Source organism: Oreochromis aureus, linkage group 1 (genome assembly GCF_013358895.1).
Source record: "Oreochromis aureus strain Israel breed Guangdong linkage group 1, ZZ_aureus, whole genome shotgun sequence".
NCBI lineage: Eukaryota > Metazoa > Chordata > Actinopteri > Cichliformes > Cichlidae > Oreochromis > Oreochromis aureus.
The window spans coordinates 18,431,822-18,449,555 of NC_052942.1; the positions used below are offsets into that span (position 1 = coordinate 18,431,822).

The window sequence follows — 17,734 nt, forward strand, 5'->3', positions numbered from 1 at the left end:
AACTGTCCAACCTGTCCAGAGGCGTACTTCTCCTCATGCCCTATGAGAGACGGAATAAGCTCCAGCTGGAGCTGCCGGAGTGATAAGGATATGGATGAATGGATGTAGACATGGATATAGTTACATCTGAGGTGTTAGATTATAGACTCTCAGTGGTGTCACTGAGATGCAACTAAAGTAAGGACCAATGCAAAGTGAGAAGTCAATGGAGTGCTTTTATACTTTAAACACAGTTCATTTCATTTTGATACTTTAGGCCAAGAGAGAAAAACAGTCCCAAACATTTTTATTCTCCGTCAGAACTGCATCACTGTGATCACACTGAGAAATGAATTCCACCTAAAAAGCTTGATATGTAAAAAATAAAACATTATACTCTGCTGTATACGCTAAAAACTACCTTATTTAATGTATCTGTCTTTATCTACTTTTTATTATTATTTATGCTCTTTTAATGACTTAATGAATGCTTTCACGTCTTCACTATTTGAAATGTTAAAACCTCATCTCCTGGTGGTGCAGTGCAGCCACTGGCCAGCAGGGGGCCGAAGAGTCTACGCTCCCCTCCTCGGCTTTGGTTTCGCTTCTAACTTTGACTGAAAGTTTTGTAGTGGGCGGAGACCTTCCGCTACACTTCATCCAATAAGCGGAACCTGTCAGTGATGGGCTCCGGGGTGGCAGGAGTACGGACTGTCCGGTGTTAAACAAGGTGTCAATTAGCGGAAGACTTTCACCGGTGAGCAGCCACGCCACAGCGTGAGGTGACCAAACAGGCAGAAATTATTACTGTGCGTGTGCCTTTTCTTAAAGTATCACATGGAATGGCTTTGTGTGTGTGTGTGTGCTGAGACTAATTGACCTTATTTGATAGGCTTGCTGCAGGTCCGTGGCTTCCGTGCTCCGTAACTAATGAATGTAACGAATTCTCGCCTCTTTTTGCCCTCTCGTTAGAGTTGTTCAGAAGACTAAGATGGAGTGGCGTCAGCAGACCAGTGTGAGCAGTGCAGACGCATTCAACGAGGCCAAACGCTGGATTGAGGTAGCTGCAGGTTCAACTCTTCTTTCTTTCCTCTCCCTGTATTTACTTCTAAGACGTGGTTCTCTTCACTAATTGCATACAATTAATTACAAGCAATTAAGAAGGTTTGATGTCGCTTTATTTTAACCGGCTGTGAAGACAGGAAATCTAACGTTAACCAGAAGCAGCCATGCAAAAGCACCTGTGCATAATTTGTATCGTTGAAACTCACTATAAACTCATAGCCTTTTAACCTGACTGAGGCTCTACACTCTCAAACATCAAGTGTGGCATCTTTTGCATACTTAATCTTTCGTTTCAATGGCAAAATATACCTTGATAAGACTCAGGTAAGTGTCATAAAAAGGCCCTATCTAAGAAGTCTGTTTGCTCAGAAGAAAATATTTGACTGCAGGTCTCAGGGCTTCAGAGGTAAATTCAAATACAGGAAAGGCATATAAATCGTTAATATTTAAAAGAAGCTGGGAAATTAATAATGTGCACGCTTTACTTGAGGTTTTAGTGTCAGTGTGCTGATGTTATATAAAGCATGGGTTAAATTTGCTAAATGTAACACTTTGCAGCTACCCTGGCATGTGGTGTAGGCAGGCAGGCTTTGCTTTGCATGCATTGTGGAGGATGTGGTTTCAGTGTGGTGCATTTTCTAGGTTATTTCAGGCTGCTCCTGTCCAAACTAGAAACTGTGATCCTTAAATCATAACCGATGGCTACAACTTGTAGACTATGGGCACTGGATGTCGACCAACTCTAAATGGGACCATTAATGTCACTTGTGTCCGAGTAGATCATTATGAGAATTTTTTTGCAGGGGTCTCTTGGCATAAAGCCTGTGCCAATCTTGCACGTCTATTTTCCTGCGCTGATGGATGAAAGAATGGGTGAACTGTGATGAGGCATGTATGTGTTAGACGGGAGTAAAGCGAGGCCTGCTGCTCTCTAACAAGTAAATGGTGCCATGCACTGTTCCTTGAGCCAGATCACAATGGGAACGTGTTGGCACTAATATCTCCAGCTACAGGTTGGGGGGATAATAAGCTTCCATATATTCAAGCATCCATAACTGGCAGCAACATCATGTAAATGTTTGCTGTACTCAAAGAGAAATTATAATGAATCGGGCTATTTGATATGACGTCATAGTTTCTTGGAGAAGCAGAAGATTCCCCTCCTGCTGTCTCCTGGTTTAGAATAACACCATCATCTCTTCATTAAGATGAAACACATTGACTCTAATTCGGGTTTTTTATTTTTATTTTTATTTTTTTTTAACAAACCCCATGTTTGACCAATGAATGTTTGGCATTTTTGAAAAATTCCTGTTTTATTTCCTGATAGCAACTTGCTGCGGATTAATTGGCGGATCATTGCAGCTCTTAATAATACATTATTTTAAAGGCTACATGTAATGATGCTTGTTTTTCTCCCACCCGGGGTCATTTGATCCTTTTTTGGCTCGGAGACACTCTATTTAGACAAATGAAGCAATCTGGCGAGGTTTGCGAGTTGCACACGGATAAAATTCATTTAATTTGTAGTTTCTCGGGGACTATTGTTCATTAAAATGACCACGTTACGCGTTTGATGCTGTAGAACAGACGGCATGCCATGGCACAGACACATTGTGTGTTATTGTGTTAACCTTGCACTGCATTGTTTGTCTGATTCCACTGAGACGCATTCGCTCTGTACCCAGCGCCCGATTCTACTAAAAATGAATTGTAATTGTGGATTCCTGGGGGGACTAATTAGTGAGAAGAATAGCCTTTTGGGGCCCCGTGTTAGTTATGGAGCCGAACCTTAATAGTCCCATTTTTATGTCCTCATTACAAAACCCCGCTTGCCTTGTTCTTGCTCCTGGCATGTCAAATCATTTCCATAGGTTATGCTATATTTGTTGTTCAGAGCAAAAACAACTTTTGAGTGGTTGTGGGAATGCTTGTTTACATACATTTTATGGCTGCTTTTTCTTATGTGGCAGCTGGAGAATATTTCAGCTGCTCTTACCCAACTCACTTAATTTACTCTTATAGTTGACAGCAACAACTACAAGAGGTAGTGTGTATATTTTTGTCTTTTTAATTAACTTCAACCGAAACTATGGCTTCTTAATGTTTTTTCACATAGTTGTTCTTGACACCAAGTGGTGTGTATTCACTCACTGGCCACTTTATTAAGTACAACTTGCTAGTACTGGTATAACTTGCTTGCAAAACACTTAATTCTTCTTGGCATGGATTGAATAAGGAGCTGGAAACATTCCCCAGAGATTTTGCTCCGATCACACGGTTTCTTGATTTGACGCTGCTGTTCCCGCACATCCCAGACGTGCTCTAATGGTCTGAGAACTGGTAACTGCCAAGGCCATTTGAGTACAGTGAACTCACGATCATGTTAAAGAAACCAGTTTGAAATGATTTGAGTTTTTGACGTACTGTTTTATCCTGCTGGAAGCAGCCATCAGATAATGAGCACATGATGGACACAAACTCGGGTAGGCTGTGGTGTTTGAATGTTGTTCAGCTGATATTAAGGAGCCAAAGTGTGCCAAGAAAATATCCCCCAAACCTTTAAACCATTATCACCAGCCTAAACTGTTAATACAAAGCATGCCTTCTGCGTACCTTGATGGCGGTAGCCAGTAGTCATTTGAAATACTGTTTCCATCCTATTGGCTTGAAGCAGTCGGGCCATCTCCAGCTGACCTGTGACATCAACAGGGCATTTTCACCCAGAGAACTGCAGCTCAATGGAGATTTTCTTTTTCAGACCATTCTCTGTAAAGCATAGAGATTCTTGTTCATTATTCATTATTTAGGCACCCATTAGTCGTTACCACAGCAACTGCTATTCTTCCTGAGGTCCACAGGAAGATCTGGTGGGATTTTCCCAGTAGATCCACAGTTTCTGAAACACTCAGAACTCTGTCTGGCTCTGTCAACCATGTCACCTTTCTTACATATTCTGATGATTGGCTTGAACTTAAGTCTTCTTGACCTTGTCTGTATGCCTAAATGCACAGAGTTGCTGCCATGTGATTGGGTGATTAGAATATTTGTGATAGCTCAAATAATGGGTGACTGTATAAAAGGCAAATATCTTCTGTAATAGTTGAACTCTGCAAGCACTTAACATACTTCAATCATTAGTGTGCTGGTCTACACCAGTTTATACAGACAGTGGTGGATATATGCTGGTGGTGTCAGTACTGTAGAAGTATGTGGTACTGTTTTAAGCATGTTGGAACCTTCTTAAAATGTAGCATGAATTATACACAGTCATACGTATACATACATTCACGCTCATTTCTGTTTACTTACTGATTTTGAACACTTGTTCCAAACCTGAATGTCACTGCCTAATAGGCTGTGGGTCCATTGTGTGGTGCCAATAAACCTCTGATTGAGATGGACGTGAACTGGAAAAGACCTCTGGAAGTGTGTCATCTAGCAGTAATCCATTAGCAGCACATGTGAAGCTGAGCTGCCGTGAATCAAGCTTTTCCCAGCACATTTGGACTGGTGTGATGATATAGCCGGTTCTCGTCAAAATGACATACCAGTCAGTCCTGTGCGCCTTTTTTTTTTTTTTTTCTTTTTTTTTTTTTTTTTTTTCCCAGTGTTTTCGATCCATTTTATTGTTCATTCTTTCTAGTAAAGGCGCGCTGCCAAAACAACAAGAAACAAACAAAAGGAGTCTGAAAATGAAGTTGTACACGCCGCACTGCAGCCTATATTTTTCCATTTGCAAAAGGGGGAAATGGTGTTTGTAAACCCTGTTGGACCTCCAGCTGTGTTTTTAATTGCACTCTTGTTAACTTCAACTTTTCCAAAAAAAGTCATTAAGCAAAGAAACGCAAATAATTGACTTTTTTTTTTCTCTCCTCCCTTCTTTAGGAAGTGACTGGAAAGTCGTTTGGATGCAGTGACTTCCGTGCCGCATTAGAGAACGGAGTCCTGCTTTGCGAGTAAGTAATGATGCTCAAACTTTAAGTGTTTTGCAGTTTTACTGTGGTCAAACTTTTATCTGTAAGAATTAATTTGAAAGATAATTATCATGCAGACCTATCATTAGTGAGTGTATGCAGGCTAATTTGCCAGCTTGCCTTCAGCAGCCTTGAAACAATTTTTTAAAAACAGTAGCATCCAAAACTGCAGTCTGGAGGTTGCTGAGTATCCTTAAAAGTAAGCAAAGATAAACACCCATAAATTAAATAACAAGTGCAGACCCACAAATCTGATGTTTGCTGGTTAACCCAGAAGTTTATTTTAGGATGATGGCTTAAAAAAGAAAAAGTTGTGGTTCTTTATCTAAAGTGCCATCTGCCAATGGAAGTCAAAATTAGGACTGTTTACCAGTTCTTATCTTTTGTGGTTGGAATATTTTGTAATCTGTTTGCTAATTGTCTTCACTCGCAGTCTAATTAATCAGTTGAAACCCGGAATAATCAAGAGGGTGAACAGGCTGTCTACTCCAATCGCTGGTCTGGTGAGTTTACACTTCAGCTGTATGACGTGTGCATAATCAGAGTATGCAAGAAAACAAAAAAGACACCTGTTAGCCAGGAAGTGTTGAAACGTGTGGTTTCCTGTTGCAGGCACAAGGAGACAGTGTTGTTGTAGTCTGACTAAACATGAAGGTGCATTTTAACCAACTGTAAAGTTTCAGCTTGTTTTTATTGGGCGCTGATGCAAATGAAGATTTTTATTTTGGCTTCAGGCTGTTTCTCAATAGCTTCATACAAGTATAATTGCCAAAACAGCCCAAAGCAAGACCAGGAAAAGATCAATTTCAGGCTCCCAATAGGGGCCAATAGATGGAGCCCAGCGGTGGATGCACTGGTGGTGATGGCGGGGTGGGAGAGGGAGATGCAGCAGAGGTTCGGCTCTTACTTTCACAACCTAAAGAGCACTACTGGAGCTTTTGTTTGTTTTTAATCTGATAACTTCAAATTAAAAATCAGCATCCACACCTATCAAGAAACTGTTTGAATAACAGAATAAATATCCTCTGTCAGGCCTTTGAAGCTTTGACATTATTTATAGTGAATTTTCAGTCTTTATTATATTTTGTTACATGCTAAAATGCACAAATGGGGACAAAAACATAGATCATTATCTTAAATAAATTATGTAGTTTGTTTATTTACCAATAGAGGCTGCTAAATTATCCACCTCTGACTGTTTTAATAAAGACATGTTGCAGTATTGTGCAAAGTCTTTACCTTTTCTCATGTTTTCATATTTGTTTGAGAAATGGTTGTAGTGATCTGTTGAAACGTGTGTAATCATACACGGAAACACGGCGTATATAAGGCAAAAACCGAGTCAATTCTAACATGCTTGAAAGATAATATTTGGTATGACCACCTTTATTCTTCAGCATAGCCTGAGTGCCTTTAGGCAAACTTTTATTTGACTGGTCTTCAGGAGTAGTTGTCCAGTCTTCTTGAAGTCTTCCAAAGTTCTTTGGATGTTGGCTGCCTTTTTGTTCCGTTGTGTCAAGATGATCTCAAACTGCTTCAGTAATGCTTTCTGTTTCCAGAAAGAGAGCTAACTTTATATATATAGTAATCGACTCAGGTAAAGTCTGTGAGCTTAACTCGGCAGCGAGCAGGTTTTCTTCAACAAACTGAGTTTCTCTCTGACTCCTAACCTCCTGCTGCACATGAACCTGCTGTGTGACACCCCAATTCATTTCCTCATTTATAAAGTCACAAAGCTCAAAGTGGAGTAAGCCAATCTGCTGAAGTTTACGTTTTTACAAACGCTGAGGCCCAGTTAGATGTTAGTGTCCTATTTTTGTGTTTAACGTGAGCGCTTTTAATGTGTAAGGATGGAGAATGCGATTACCTTGCATTTTATTATCAGCTCACAATAAAATCTATATAATCCGCCTTTGTAGCTCCGACTCTGTGCTATCAGTGTCAGCCAGTCACAGCACACTGCAAACACTTACTATATGTTACGCACTAATCAATGGTAAATAATTTATAAGTGGTCACACTCAAGCAGTCAAATGTCTCACAGTTGGACCTTGGAGATGAAGCGAGTATGAAATTGAGGTTGAAATTACTTTAAAAGTTGAAAATGGCTCTAAATGTATTTGCAGACGGTTTGTTCTGAACATTTCATCTTAAGATTCAGTCGTTAAATTATGTCAAACACTTGAAAAAGGAACAGTGTCTCAAATTTCGAGTATTGGTCTCGATGTATGTTTCTTCCCTGAAATATCTTTAAATCAGTTGGTGGGTCAACCCAGAACCAAAGGGATTAAAGGGTCTTGCCTGCCAGGACGGATCCAAAAATGATAAAGATTCAGACGGGACCAGGCCCGAACTGAGACATTTATAATGCGTTTGCCTTTTCTGATGCTTTATATTTAAGACTTGGAAAGCTGCAGTTTTCTGCCTCCTATGTTTTGTCGCTGTGAGATTATTGCTGAATAATTAGAATTTAAAAATCAGGTGTAAAATTAGATTCCAGCTTCATTTGATGAAAGTCCAATGAAAGTGCATTTCTCAGACCCTGCTGTAAACAAACATTTTCAAATTGCCTTGTGGTGCAAAAAAGGTACAAGAACTGAACTGAACTGAAAATGAGTGGAAAGAAAACCTTAAGACAGGAAAACAAGAACTTTACAAGTGACAAGAAAGTCTTGGAAGCAAAATGTAAAGAAATGAGTGGTTTCTCAAGACTTTTGAATAGTACTGAACTACTTTAAAAATGATAATGGTGACCTTTAGGAGTAGCTGTATTAACATTGACAGACGACTAGATAGGGTATGTTAAGCTAATCTAAATAGACCTGTTTGCAGCTCTAGAGTTGTGCTTGGCTGTAATCCTGCCTGCTGCAGTGGTTGAACAGAGCAAGTATGATTTCTAAACAAATGGGTTACTTATTAGATAATATCTACTGAGTCTCTCTTGACAGATGAATAGATGATTAATGATGAATCAGAATTGATTGCAGGTTGTACTCCCAGCTGTTCTCACTTGGAGAATTGTTTGGATGAGGTGGATTTTAACTGTTTAACGCTGAAGTTGGTCATTACTAGTTTATCAGAACAAATATCAACTGTTTCTCTAGTTTTTCATGCTTTTTTTTTTTTCCATCTGTTGTTCTGATATTTCAGGATAACGTGAATGTTTTCCTGAAAGCCTGCGAGAAACTGGGACTAAATGAATCCCAGCTGTTTCATCCAGGTGACCTGCAGGACATCTCCACTCGTGTGACACTCAGGTGAAGTTGCAAGAACACATACCTCTGCAGCTGGACCTTTAACTCTTACTTTATTGCCATTGCACAGTGATACTCTGTACAATAGTACAGTGAAATTGTTGTACGGTCCCACATCGGTGCTATAAAAGCAAGAAAATCAAAATAAATGGCATATACAGAATAAAATTAATACAATATGAGCAGAACCACTGTGTCGGCAAAATACACAAGGGCCTAATGTTTTCTGCGTAGGTTATAGTTACCACTGACTCGGTGTCCGTGCCTGTATTTAAAAAGATAAAAGTGAACGTGCTGCTTTGCATTAATAAATGTCTGCGCTTTCGCTAACAAGCTGCTCCTTTATATGAGCTGATGGCCTGTTCTCCATAAAACCTGATAAGTTGCTGATTAGTGAGGATTGCAAATGAGAAGGCTTAAGATGTGACTGTAACTTTTTTACTTCACAGTTATCTCATTCACCGGAGCTTTTCAGTGACGCAATGAAAATGTAAATTGTAGCAGCAGATGCATGGCTCTTTTGTTTAAGTACTTATTTCTGTCTTGAAATTTTATTTTAGGCGTGACGAAGGCAACAGACGACTCAAAAATGTAAGTCGTTATTCTCTTGTTGGTGTGTCTTTTCCTTTCAGGGTAAATGAGTTGGTTATAAAGCCATAAAGGAACCAGTGGTCATCAGTATATTAGCTTTAACTACTGATGCTGACTGATGATGACTTGTCCAGAAGTATGACGAGTAAGGTGGCCTTGAGGAAGGGCTGCTGAGTTTGCTGAGGTTGTGGCAAATCCCAGGGGTCTGGTGTTAAAGCCCACGTAGAGTTTAAAGAGCGATGGAAATATAAGAACACATAAGTGGCCATCTGGAAACATCTCTACTGCCTCGAGTCTGTGTGTGGAACTGAGTGATGCACATGGACGTGTGAAACCTCATTTGAATTGCACAGTAGCTGTGAACTTTAACCCCTTAATGAGGGTTTTGTTTTTTTTAGTTTTTTCCTCCAGAGTACAGTCTTTGAACTGGGTGTAGCTTTCTTTTTATTTTTATTTGTTTTAGTTAATTATTCTTTTAAATGAACCACTTGGGGTGAATTTGGGCCAATTGGAACAGTTTACCAAAACACTGCAGCACACCAGCATGAACTGTTGCACTCCATTTAATTAAAATAAAAATGTTATTAAAATACAATACAAAATACACTTGGTCCTTTTTAGGTCCATTTTATTATTATGTGCATGTAATCCATCAGATCTTTTCTTTAAAGTTCTCGTTTTCTTTTTGTGAGTACATTCAAAAAATAGTATGACTTAAAAAAAATACTTTATTTAAATAATGTTTATTTAGATGAGATTCAGATTTGTGATAAATTAGCCAGACTCAAGGATTTCTCTTGGAGAATAAATGTTGACATCAGGGTTTATGTACATTCATTATTACAGGGTAGTTTTTTTTATTAATCCAACCTTCTGTTAATTTTCATCTACTTTCCCCTTTTTTATAAGGACTTTTTGAAAAGCCAAGAGTAATTATGGGTTTCTTGCTTTATTAAATAAAATAGAATCATGCATGGCTAATATAGGATTAACCTGTGATCTGTTGCAAGCAGTGAAGTAATTTCCTTGGCATGAGAGAGAACTGGAGAGAAAGAAACACATTTTGTCCTTCTAATTAAGTTTGACATAAGCCCCGAATGCTTGTTTACGCTCTGCTTCTACAAATTAGGGGAAAATAAAACTAATTGCAGCTATAATGGCGCCAACAGTCTAATGTGGCAAACAGAATTGCTTACTTTTGAAAAAGGGATTATTATAGTGAGTCGTGGAACATCGTTTTACTTGGAAAATCAAAGTAGCTTCATTGGTGCACCTTGATACTGACACTGATGGCTGAAATTCAGAAGTGAAACTAGTGATTCCTCAAAGAAAATTGATTCCCAAACACGCATGGTAATTTAGAGGTGCATATTTCAACTCTGTCTTCCTCCTCTTCATCATCTTCTTCTTTCTCCCACTGCACTGCTTTTAAAAAAAAAAATAATAGCACATTTGATCATCACAGTTTTAAACAAAGTCAGTTAAATTTCAGTTAGGAAGCATAAACGGCTGTGAAACAGGTTAAGAGAGAACCAATGAAACGGGGAATGGTTTTACAGGTGGGGCCTGTAGACCACTACTCACTCCGTTTATCCCTCCTGACTGAGTTTCCTGTAGTTTAGCTCTCTGCTAGTGTCCTTGACATTACTGGTAGCCCACGATGGACCTGCAGCTCGTTCAGGCTGTGCTGTCACAACAAGGTTTGCTGTTTTTTAAAAGTGTGGAGGAGATCACAGGAGACGGGTGGTTTACACCAGGAGGGCTAGACGGGGCCATAGAAGGGCATCAATCCAAGTTGCTTTATGTGAGGAGGAAGAAATGGTGTTCTACTTGCATAAGCACAAAATGACAGCCAGCGGGCAGCTCATGAGCACAATTCTGACCAAACTGTCAGAATTGGACTCCATCAGAATGGCATGAGGGCCTGATGGTAGGACCTGAACTGGCAGTTCTTTCAGTGGCATCCCCTTTTACATTTGCTACAGCATCACCGAACTCTTCCACATATTCAGAAGAGATGGGTCTTAACAACACTTGGAAACTTGTCTTGTTGGTGTCTCTGTAGTACACCTGTTTTCACTTTCAAGTTTAACTGACTTTGTATGCAAGTGATGATCAGCTGTTCTCTTAATTTGTTTTGAGCAGTATAGTGTTTTTTTTTTTTTTGTTGTTTGTTTGTTTGTTTGGGGTTTTTTTTAAAGTGGTAAGGAAGTAGGTTGGTGTGTTTGGTCATATTTGTAATTCTGTCTTTTCTTTCTCAGGTTCTGATAACAATTTACTGGTTGGGTCGCAAGGCTCACCTGGACACATTGTACAATGGTCCTCAGCTTAATTTTAAGGCTTTTGAGGGCCTGTTGGGGCTGGCCTTGTCCAAGGTATTTTTTTATTTTTCTCTTTAAGTATTTAAAGATTGTATTACTTTATTTTTATACTTCTATTAACCCTTCCTACTCCAGGCTCTAGATGAGGGTGGCGTACCTGTGAAAGACAGCAGCGATAGTTTGTGTCAAAATCCAGAAGAGGAATGTCAGTACAAAAATTACAGGAGAGGCAACTCTGCAGACAGCACTGACTCCTTAAACTCCCGGGCCCTGCAGCCAAATGTTGAAGGTACATTTGTGATACAATGACTGGGGTGTGAAGGAATCTGTGTTTGGTTTCTGCTAAATATTTTGACACTGCACAGCAATTTGTGGAAATGGAGATTATAGCTGATGACACCATTTTTTTTTTTTTTTTTTTCCCCTCGTTTAGTTTATTGCTGTCTTTTGTTTTTGAAATGTAATTCTGCTCATTAATTTTAAACTAACTGCTTTTGAAACTTTTGCAAAAGTGAAACTTTTTTTTTTTTAGCCTTGTAAGATCAGCCTGAAACTGCTAAAGTGACAAAAATGTACCCCCAAAAATTTTTCACAAACTTAGAATAACACATTTTTGGCGGATTCCATGTTAATGCTGTTATTCGATGTCATTTTGGTGGATCAACAAAGTTCTGACCTGCTGCTCTCTTATGCCAGTGTTTTTTGTCCGCAAGTGTTGATGTCAGGCTCAGTGCATGTCAGTGATGGATTCTGCACTCTTGTGTGATAAGTGTGTGTGTGTGTGTGTGAGAGATGGGAGAGGTTAAATACTTGGCCTGATACTCCCTAAAGGCTTGACTGTGTGAAGGCTCAGTCATCCAGGAAAGGTTTCTTTCTGATGTGCAACCTTCCTTGTATTTTGATGAGGTTTAGTTCAGTGTTTGTTTTTCAGACATTTTTTATTCTCCCCCATTTTAAATGTACATTTTTGGGGTAATTTTCGTGTCTCTGTGATATCTAGGTTTTGGAGACGGCGCAGAAGCTGAGCAGGTATTCAAGATGGAAAACAAGCAGATGACAGCTCATCAAGACAAAGGCTATGTCCCACCACTCAGACGAAAACAAGGACCGGAGCAGAATGGAAGTGGCTTTGCGAGTCCGTTTATCAGGTGCTCCAGATGTTTCTGTGGCCAAACAAAAGTTCCTCACACACTGCTGCTGCCTAACTTACCCGTAGGCGACCTTTAAAAAAAATAGCTTTTATATTTCTAACTTCTTGCTTATTTTATGTGTGATGTGAAGATTAGTGCATAATGTAAATGATTAAAAGAATAACATACTGCTGTCTTTATATGAAACTGGAGTTCGGATTCCTTAAATATGAGCCTGAGTTTAGTCAGTGGAGTACAGTTAGGTTGTTTTTCTTTCAGGCTGGGTTTGGATTGAATTTCACACTTGTCAGAACTGTTAAAGGCTGCTTGGTTTCCGACAGTTTGGAGTTTCTAATTTGCAGCTGAGTGCCTTTTCCTTCACACTAAACCCTAATCCAAATCAATTAACAATATGAACAATGTCTGCATCCATTCGTGGGCACAGCCATCACAAGTAGTCACTTTGGTATGACACAAACAAGGTGGTTGTTGTTTTCAATTTTCCAAGGTATTTAAGCTGTTTTTTTGCCTGCCAGACTTGTTTAAAACGTCACTGTCAACACTAATTGCCTATATTTTTTTTTTTTTTTTTTTTTTTTTTAAGTGTCTGTTAAAACTTAAAAAATAATCCTTAGAAGAATAATTTGAGCTTGGATATTGTCACTTTTTTTAATTCCTTGTCAGTGAAGGTCAGCTGGGTTCTCGAGTGTCACACTTGCTAGTGATTTTACACACAAAGTGTAGCAGTGGCTGAGTGCTCGTGAGATGAGCACCAGACTTGGTAACACGTCACCGCAAAGGGGCAGTTTGGCAAGTGAACCTCTGCGTTCTCATGATAGCAGTTCCTAAACTATCAACACGAGTCATTTGCTATAAATTCTGATGCAATGGCTTTTTTTTTTTTTTTCTATAAGTAAATTACATTTTGCAGTCTTTGACAAGAATGTTGGTTTAAATCATTGATGTGCAGTGACTTTTACAGAAGGGCAAGCAGAGATGATGTCATATGATGATGGCAGGAGCCATGTTCCCTCTCCATTAACATTGCATTGCTTGCTAAAGAAGTGATTAAAATGATCTTTTATTGGATGCTGGTCGAGGGTATCAGTAAGAGAATTTATCATGATAAGTGCTTGTTTACTTGCTAGTGCTAGCTCTGTTTCCACACAACAGGCAAATGGTAGCTGATCTCAAAAGCAACGAAAGCAGAGCCGCAGGCAGCTTGTCCTCAGTTTGCAAACAACAAGAAAAAGGTGCTTGTTTCCCTGCTCAGTCCACTGTTAACAGGACACGGACGCACCCATAGACTTAAGAAATTGGAGGCAAGTGGAGTTGAGACCACTTCCAGATACTGTAGCCAACTGTGGCGACAAGATGGCAGTAATATAAAGATGGAAGCAAATGGATGAAAGGTTTTTACAGAGTGGTGCTTAAGATAAAAGGAGATTGCTTTCACTTAGTTTTAAGTGATGCGTGGTGTTTTTGTTAGAATTCACTGGGCAAGCACCGTCTGCTTTGCTTGCCCTGATGGAACCTCAGTGCTTTAAAGTATGTTCTTGTGCTACTAATTCATAGACTTGCCCTCTGTATTCTGCATTTTGAAGGCTCAGTTGTAGCGCTTGGGTTATCACCATGTTGGCTATTAAAAGCCATGGTTGTCTATGAGCCGGATAGTTTATGGATGTTTATACATGCATCACACAGCCCCTGCTAATAGGTATGAAGTAACTGACAAAAGTTTGCTTTGTAGCATCCACTCTGAGAAGTTTTGCAACTCAGTTTTGAGGAGTGAAATTCTCCAAACTGGTTGACTTGTTTTTAATAAGACATCTACAGTACAGTTGTCACAAAGGGAGACACCCTCTATAAAGGCCTACTCCGTTTATTTAAGGCTCTTTTTTTTTTTTTTAAACGTGTTTTAATGCTTTGTATCTTATTTTATTTAACATAAAAAAAAAAACCTAAAATAAGCTAATAGGCCTCTCTGTCTTTTTATTAGCACTGTTATTGTGGCATATTTAAGCTTAGGGTTCAAAATCTCACAATCTAACTACAGCACATGTGCTCACAGTTTGAATTCTTCAGAAAAGAATCACTAAAGCTAATGAAGATTTGAATGGGTCCATGAAGCTGAAGATCAGGAATTTTTCATAGCGAGCAAATGGTTTAGTTTAGTTTTGTCTCCATTTATGTCCACAGTGATAGCAGAGCCATATGTTTTAGTTTTCCAGAAATCTCCCAGTCAGAACACAGTATATCATCTTTACATGGAAACTAGGTAGCTAACTTCAGACTCCATTAAATGTCATGAATCCACACTGATACTTTCATTGAAACTGAGTGAATTAAGGACCTCTTTAAGTCTCAATGGTGCCACAGTGTTTGAGCTTAAGAACCAAAGAAGAGTTTTGTCACTGAAAAGAGCGAAATTACTAATGACGTCAGACTTGAGAGGTCGATGGGGACTGACATATCTTTGGAGCCAGGCTCTTGTGGCCACTCTAGGAACTGTAGTTTTAAGCATTAACAATCCTTTTTTTTTTTTTTTTTTCTGAAACTAAATATGGATGCAAATGCTCTGCTTTACTATTTACTCGGCCACAATAAAAAGCATCTTCACTGTATGAACAATGAAAGTAATTTTGTAAATCCAACAATATCCTCAACAACTAAAGAGTGATTTGCTTTTAGGCATTAATCAAATGTCTGCTTGGTAACATGTGGAGCTGCTTCCATTCAAGCTCATACCAGCTGATTTATCTATGATCACCATCGGCTGTGGCTAAACATAGATTTGGATATATCACTGTTTACTGCAGCACTGCAGATGCCCCTCCGTCTCCTCAATGCCACTTCACTATCTGTTCTCCTGAGTGTGCCACTGAAGAGCTTTTCCCGCAAGCTCTGTGCGAGGAAGACTCAGAGGATGATTATACTGAGGCAGACCCAGTGCTAGATGACTTGCATTTCAGACGAATGCAGCAGACGCTTCATCAGACATCTACCAACCTGCATTATGACCGCTTCTTACCCCAATATTGGACGCCTGAAGAGGAGGTTCGTGTACGCAGGATCTACCTTGGCTCCCAAAGACGTCCCTGGTATCATAAAATGCAGAGCCTGAGGTCTGTCTCTGTTTTCTATCATTCAAAACACCGTTAACAAAGAAATATGCTTAAAACTAATACAAAACAATGGTAAAATTGCAGTATTGTACTACTTAAAGCTGGAAATAATTCGTGGATTGCTTTGCAAAGCAGAAATAAAATAATGGCTGCCTTTACTGGCTTGAGCTTAGTTTTTACTTACGTTGAACTCTAACATGAAGATGTGATGCTAAAATAACCAAAAGTGTGATGCAGCGGTAGATTTATATATCAGCTGTAGCAAACTAAATCTTAGTTTGCTAAGCACAAGGAGTTAGCTAGCAGTAGTTTGCAAGAATAATAATGTTATTTAAAGCTGATCTAGGATCTTGCAGTGTATATTTTTTTTAATCCTGTTTCCTTTCATTGTAAGACCTCCTGTGTCTATAAGGTCTGTGGCTAATTATGTTAATTGTGTTGCACACATTTCACATATTTTCTGTTCTTTTCTTTGACTGTAGCCGTAAAGCTTTGGCTTTTGCAGAAGAGTTTGACATTGACTTCGTATCTGGAGAGCCCCAGAAGCCTGAACACAAGCCTGAACTTTTGCAGCTGTCCTGAAGATCCGTACATAACAAGCACACGATCATAACAATCCTAACCACAAACTGCTCTCGTTGTGGATAGAAGCCTTTCCACACACTTACAAATATTCAGTGTTTCAGCTAATGAGAAGATGTTAAACATGCAGTTTTCTCATTTACTGTATGAAATTATCAAGATAATTGTTTTGTTTTTTTAAAACCAGCCAAATGTTTTATCTACCCTGCCACATTGCTGAGTGATGCATTGGTTAGTTTGTTCGCATTCTTTATAACATGAGCTGTGCCTCCATAATTTTTTTTCAGTTTACTGCCTGTGTGAATGTCATTGCTTTTGAAAAATAAAATATGATGCCACAGGTCAAGAAACTGCGTGGAGTATTTTATATGCAGTACAAAAACATTTTGTCTGCTATGATCGTGTGTGTGAGTGAGATGGGTTTCAGTGGCTGTGGTCTTGAAGCCATGTGTATCACAAAAACATGGTCTCATTCATGCAGTACCTCTTCTGTTGTGTTTTGTGGTCTAACCTCTTATCCCGACCACTTTTCTTTTCTTTTTTTTAATTCATATTATGCAGCATGTTTCTGGGTTCTTTATCAAACCAGGTCCACTAGATGTAGGCACACAATGTTCGCCAGTCCTCATGTCTGTTTCTCTGGTTCTTTAGAGCCAGTCAAACCCAGGTCAAGCCTGAGAGACCAGTTCAGGTCAATCCTGGCTGGATTTGGTAAGTTCCAAAGTTCTGAACATAAAATCGTAGCAAAAATGTCTGAGGCCGCTTTGACGTGACTGCTTTATTGCTGCTTCATCCAGGTATGCTTTTATTTGCATTCAGTTTGTGTAAAGAACCAAAACAATGCCACCAGAATAGTTTCCCTTTTCATGAAGGTGGAGCGTGTGGTGCACATCACCTCTATTAATTTTCTGGGCACAGGCTTGACAGTGGAATTTATGACGGGACTGTTTGTAATCAGTCTTGGTTCCTCCCATCAGATTATGTCATTGTTTTGATAGACCGCCTGCTAAATGCTGCTGTAAGTTATTTGAATGTCATATATGACATCCTCTGTTGCCCAGAGCAGCGCTATTACCTGATACGAGCCATGACTGTTGTGTTATCCAGACAGCAGCATCTGTTACTTTTTTCAATACTTTTGCATAACTTGACTGGCATGCTACATTCGTGCTTGCACTTTGCTGAGGATTCTGTCATTTCATCGCAGAATGCACTGCTACAGCTGGCAGAACTGCACCCTGGTGTGTGTGTGTGTGTGTGTGTGTGTGCGCGCAATGTGGCTGTTATCATGCATACCCTGCTACAAGGTGCTCAGACATGTCACTTTCATGCAATATGACGCTGCAGTGTAATCATATAATGTCATCCATCATTGTTTAAGTGCCTTGCCTCTCGTGTGTCTGAACCAGGAGCAAATCTCTCAGTGACATCCCGATGGTGTACCCTGTGCGAAAGGCTCCTGATGCAAACACTACTCATGATGAACGTCAGGACACCGGTTTGACAAGACTGTGGAATCAAGACAACAGAAGGAAGTGTAGCGTTGCTGCCAAGGATGCCGAAGCTCAGTGGCAGGATGTAAGTTGATGCATAAATGCTGACACAGCAGTATTTTTCACGGTCCATTTGGTATTTTGAAGCTTTTGAGCATTGTTGTCATCAGATGGTAATTGTAGATCTTCACATTTTGTTTTTTCTGCACATTTAAGT

General features: G+C 39.4%; 1 protein-coding gene across 8 annotated transcripts in view; it reads left to right on the plus strand.

The window, feature by feature from the left end:
- The first annotated feature begins 549 nt into the window (after positions 1-549).
- Positions 550-17,734, plus strand: part of LOC116324272 (LIM domain only protein 7-like) — a 31,281-nt gene continuing 14,096 nt past the window's right edge. The window contains exons 1-11 of one of the 8 annotated variants that reach the window (XM_031744844.2): positions 550-788; positions 952-1,039; positions 4,933-5,003; positions 5,455-5,524; positions 8,172-8,278; positions 8,836-8,866; positions 11,128-11,241; positions 11,323-11,476; positions 12,188-12,335; positions 16,676-16,735; positions 17,434-17,602. In XM_031744844.2, the coding sequence (XP_031600704.1) occupies positions 971-1,039; positions 4,933-5,003; positions 5,455-5,524; positions 8,172-8,278; positions 8,836-8,866; positions 11,128-11,241; positions 11,323-11,476; positions 12,188-12,335; positions 16,676-16,735; positions 17,434-17,602 (993 nt within the window). In that variant the 5' untranslated portion in view covers positions 550-788; positions 952-970. The remainder of the gene's footprint in view (positions 789-951; positions 1,040-4,932; positions 5,004-5,454; positions 5,525-8,171; positions 8,279-8,835; positions 8,867-11,127; positions 11,242-11,322; positions 11,477-12,187; positions 12,336-16,675; positions 16,736-17,433; positions 17,603-17,734) is intronic. The other 7 variants (XM_031744845.2, XM_031744846.2, XM_031744853.2 and 4 more) reach the window with 7 other exon arrangements.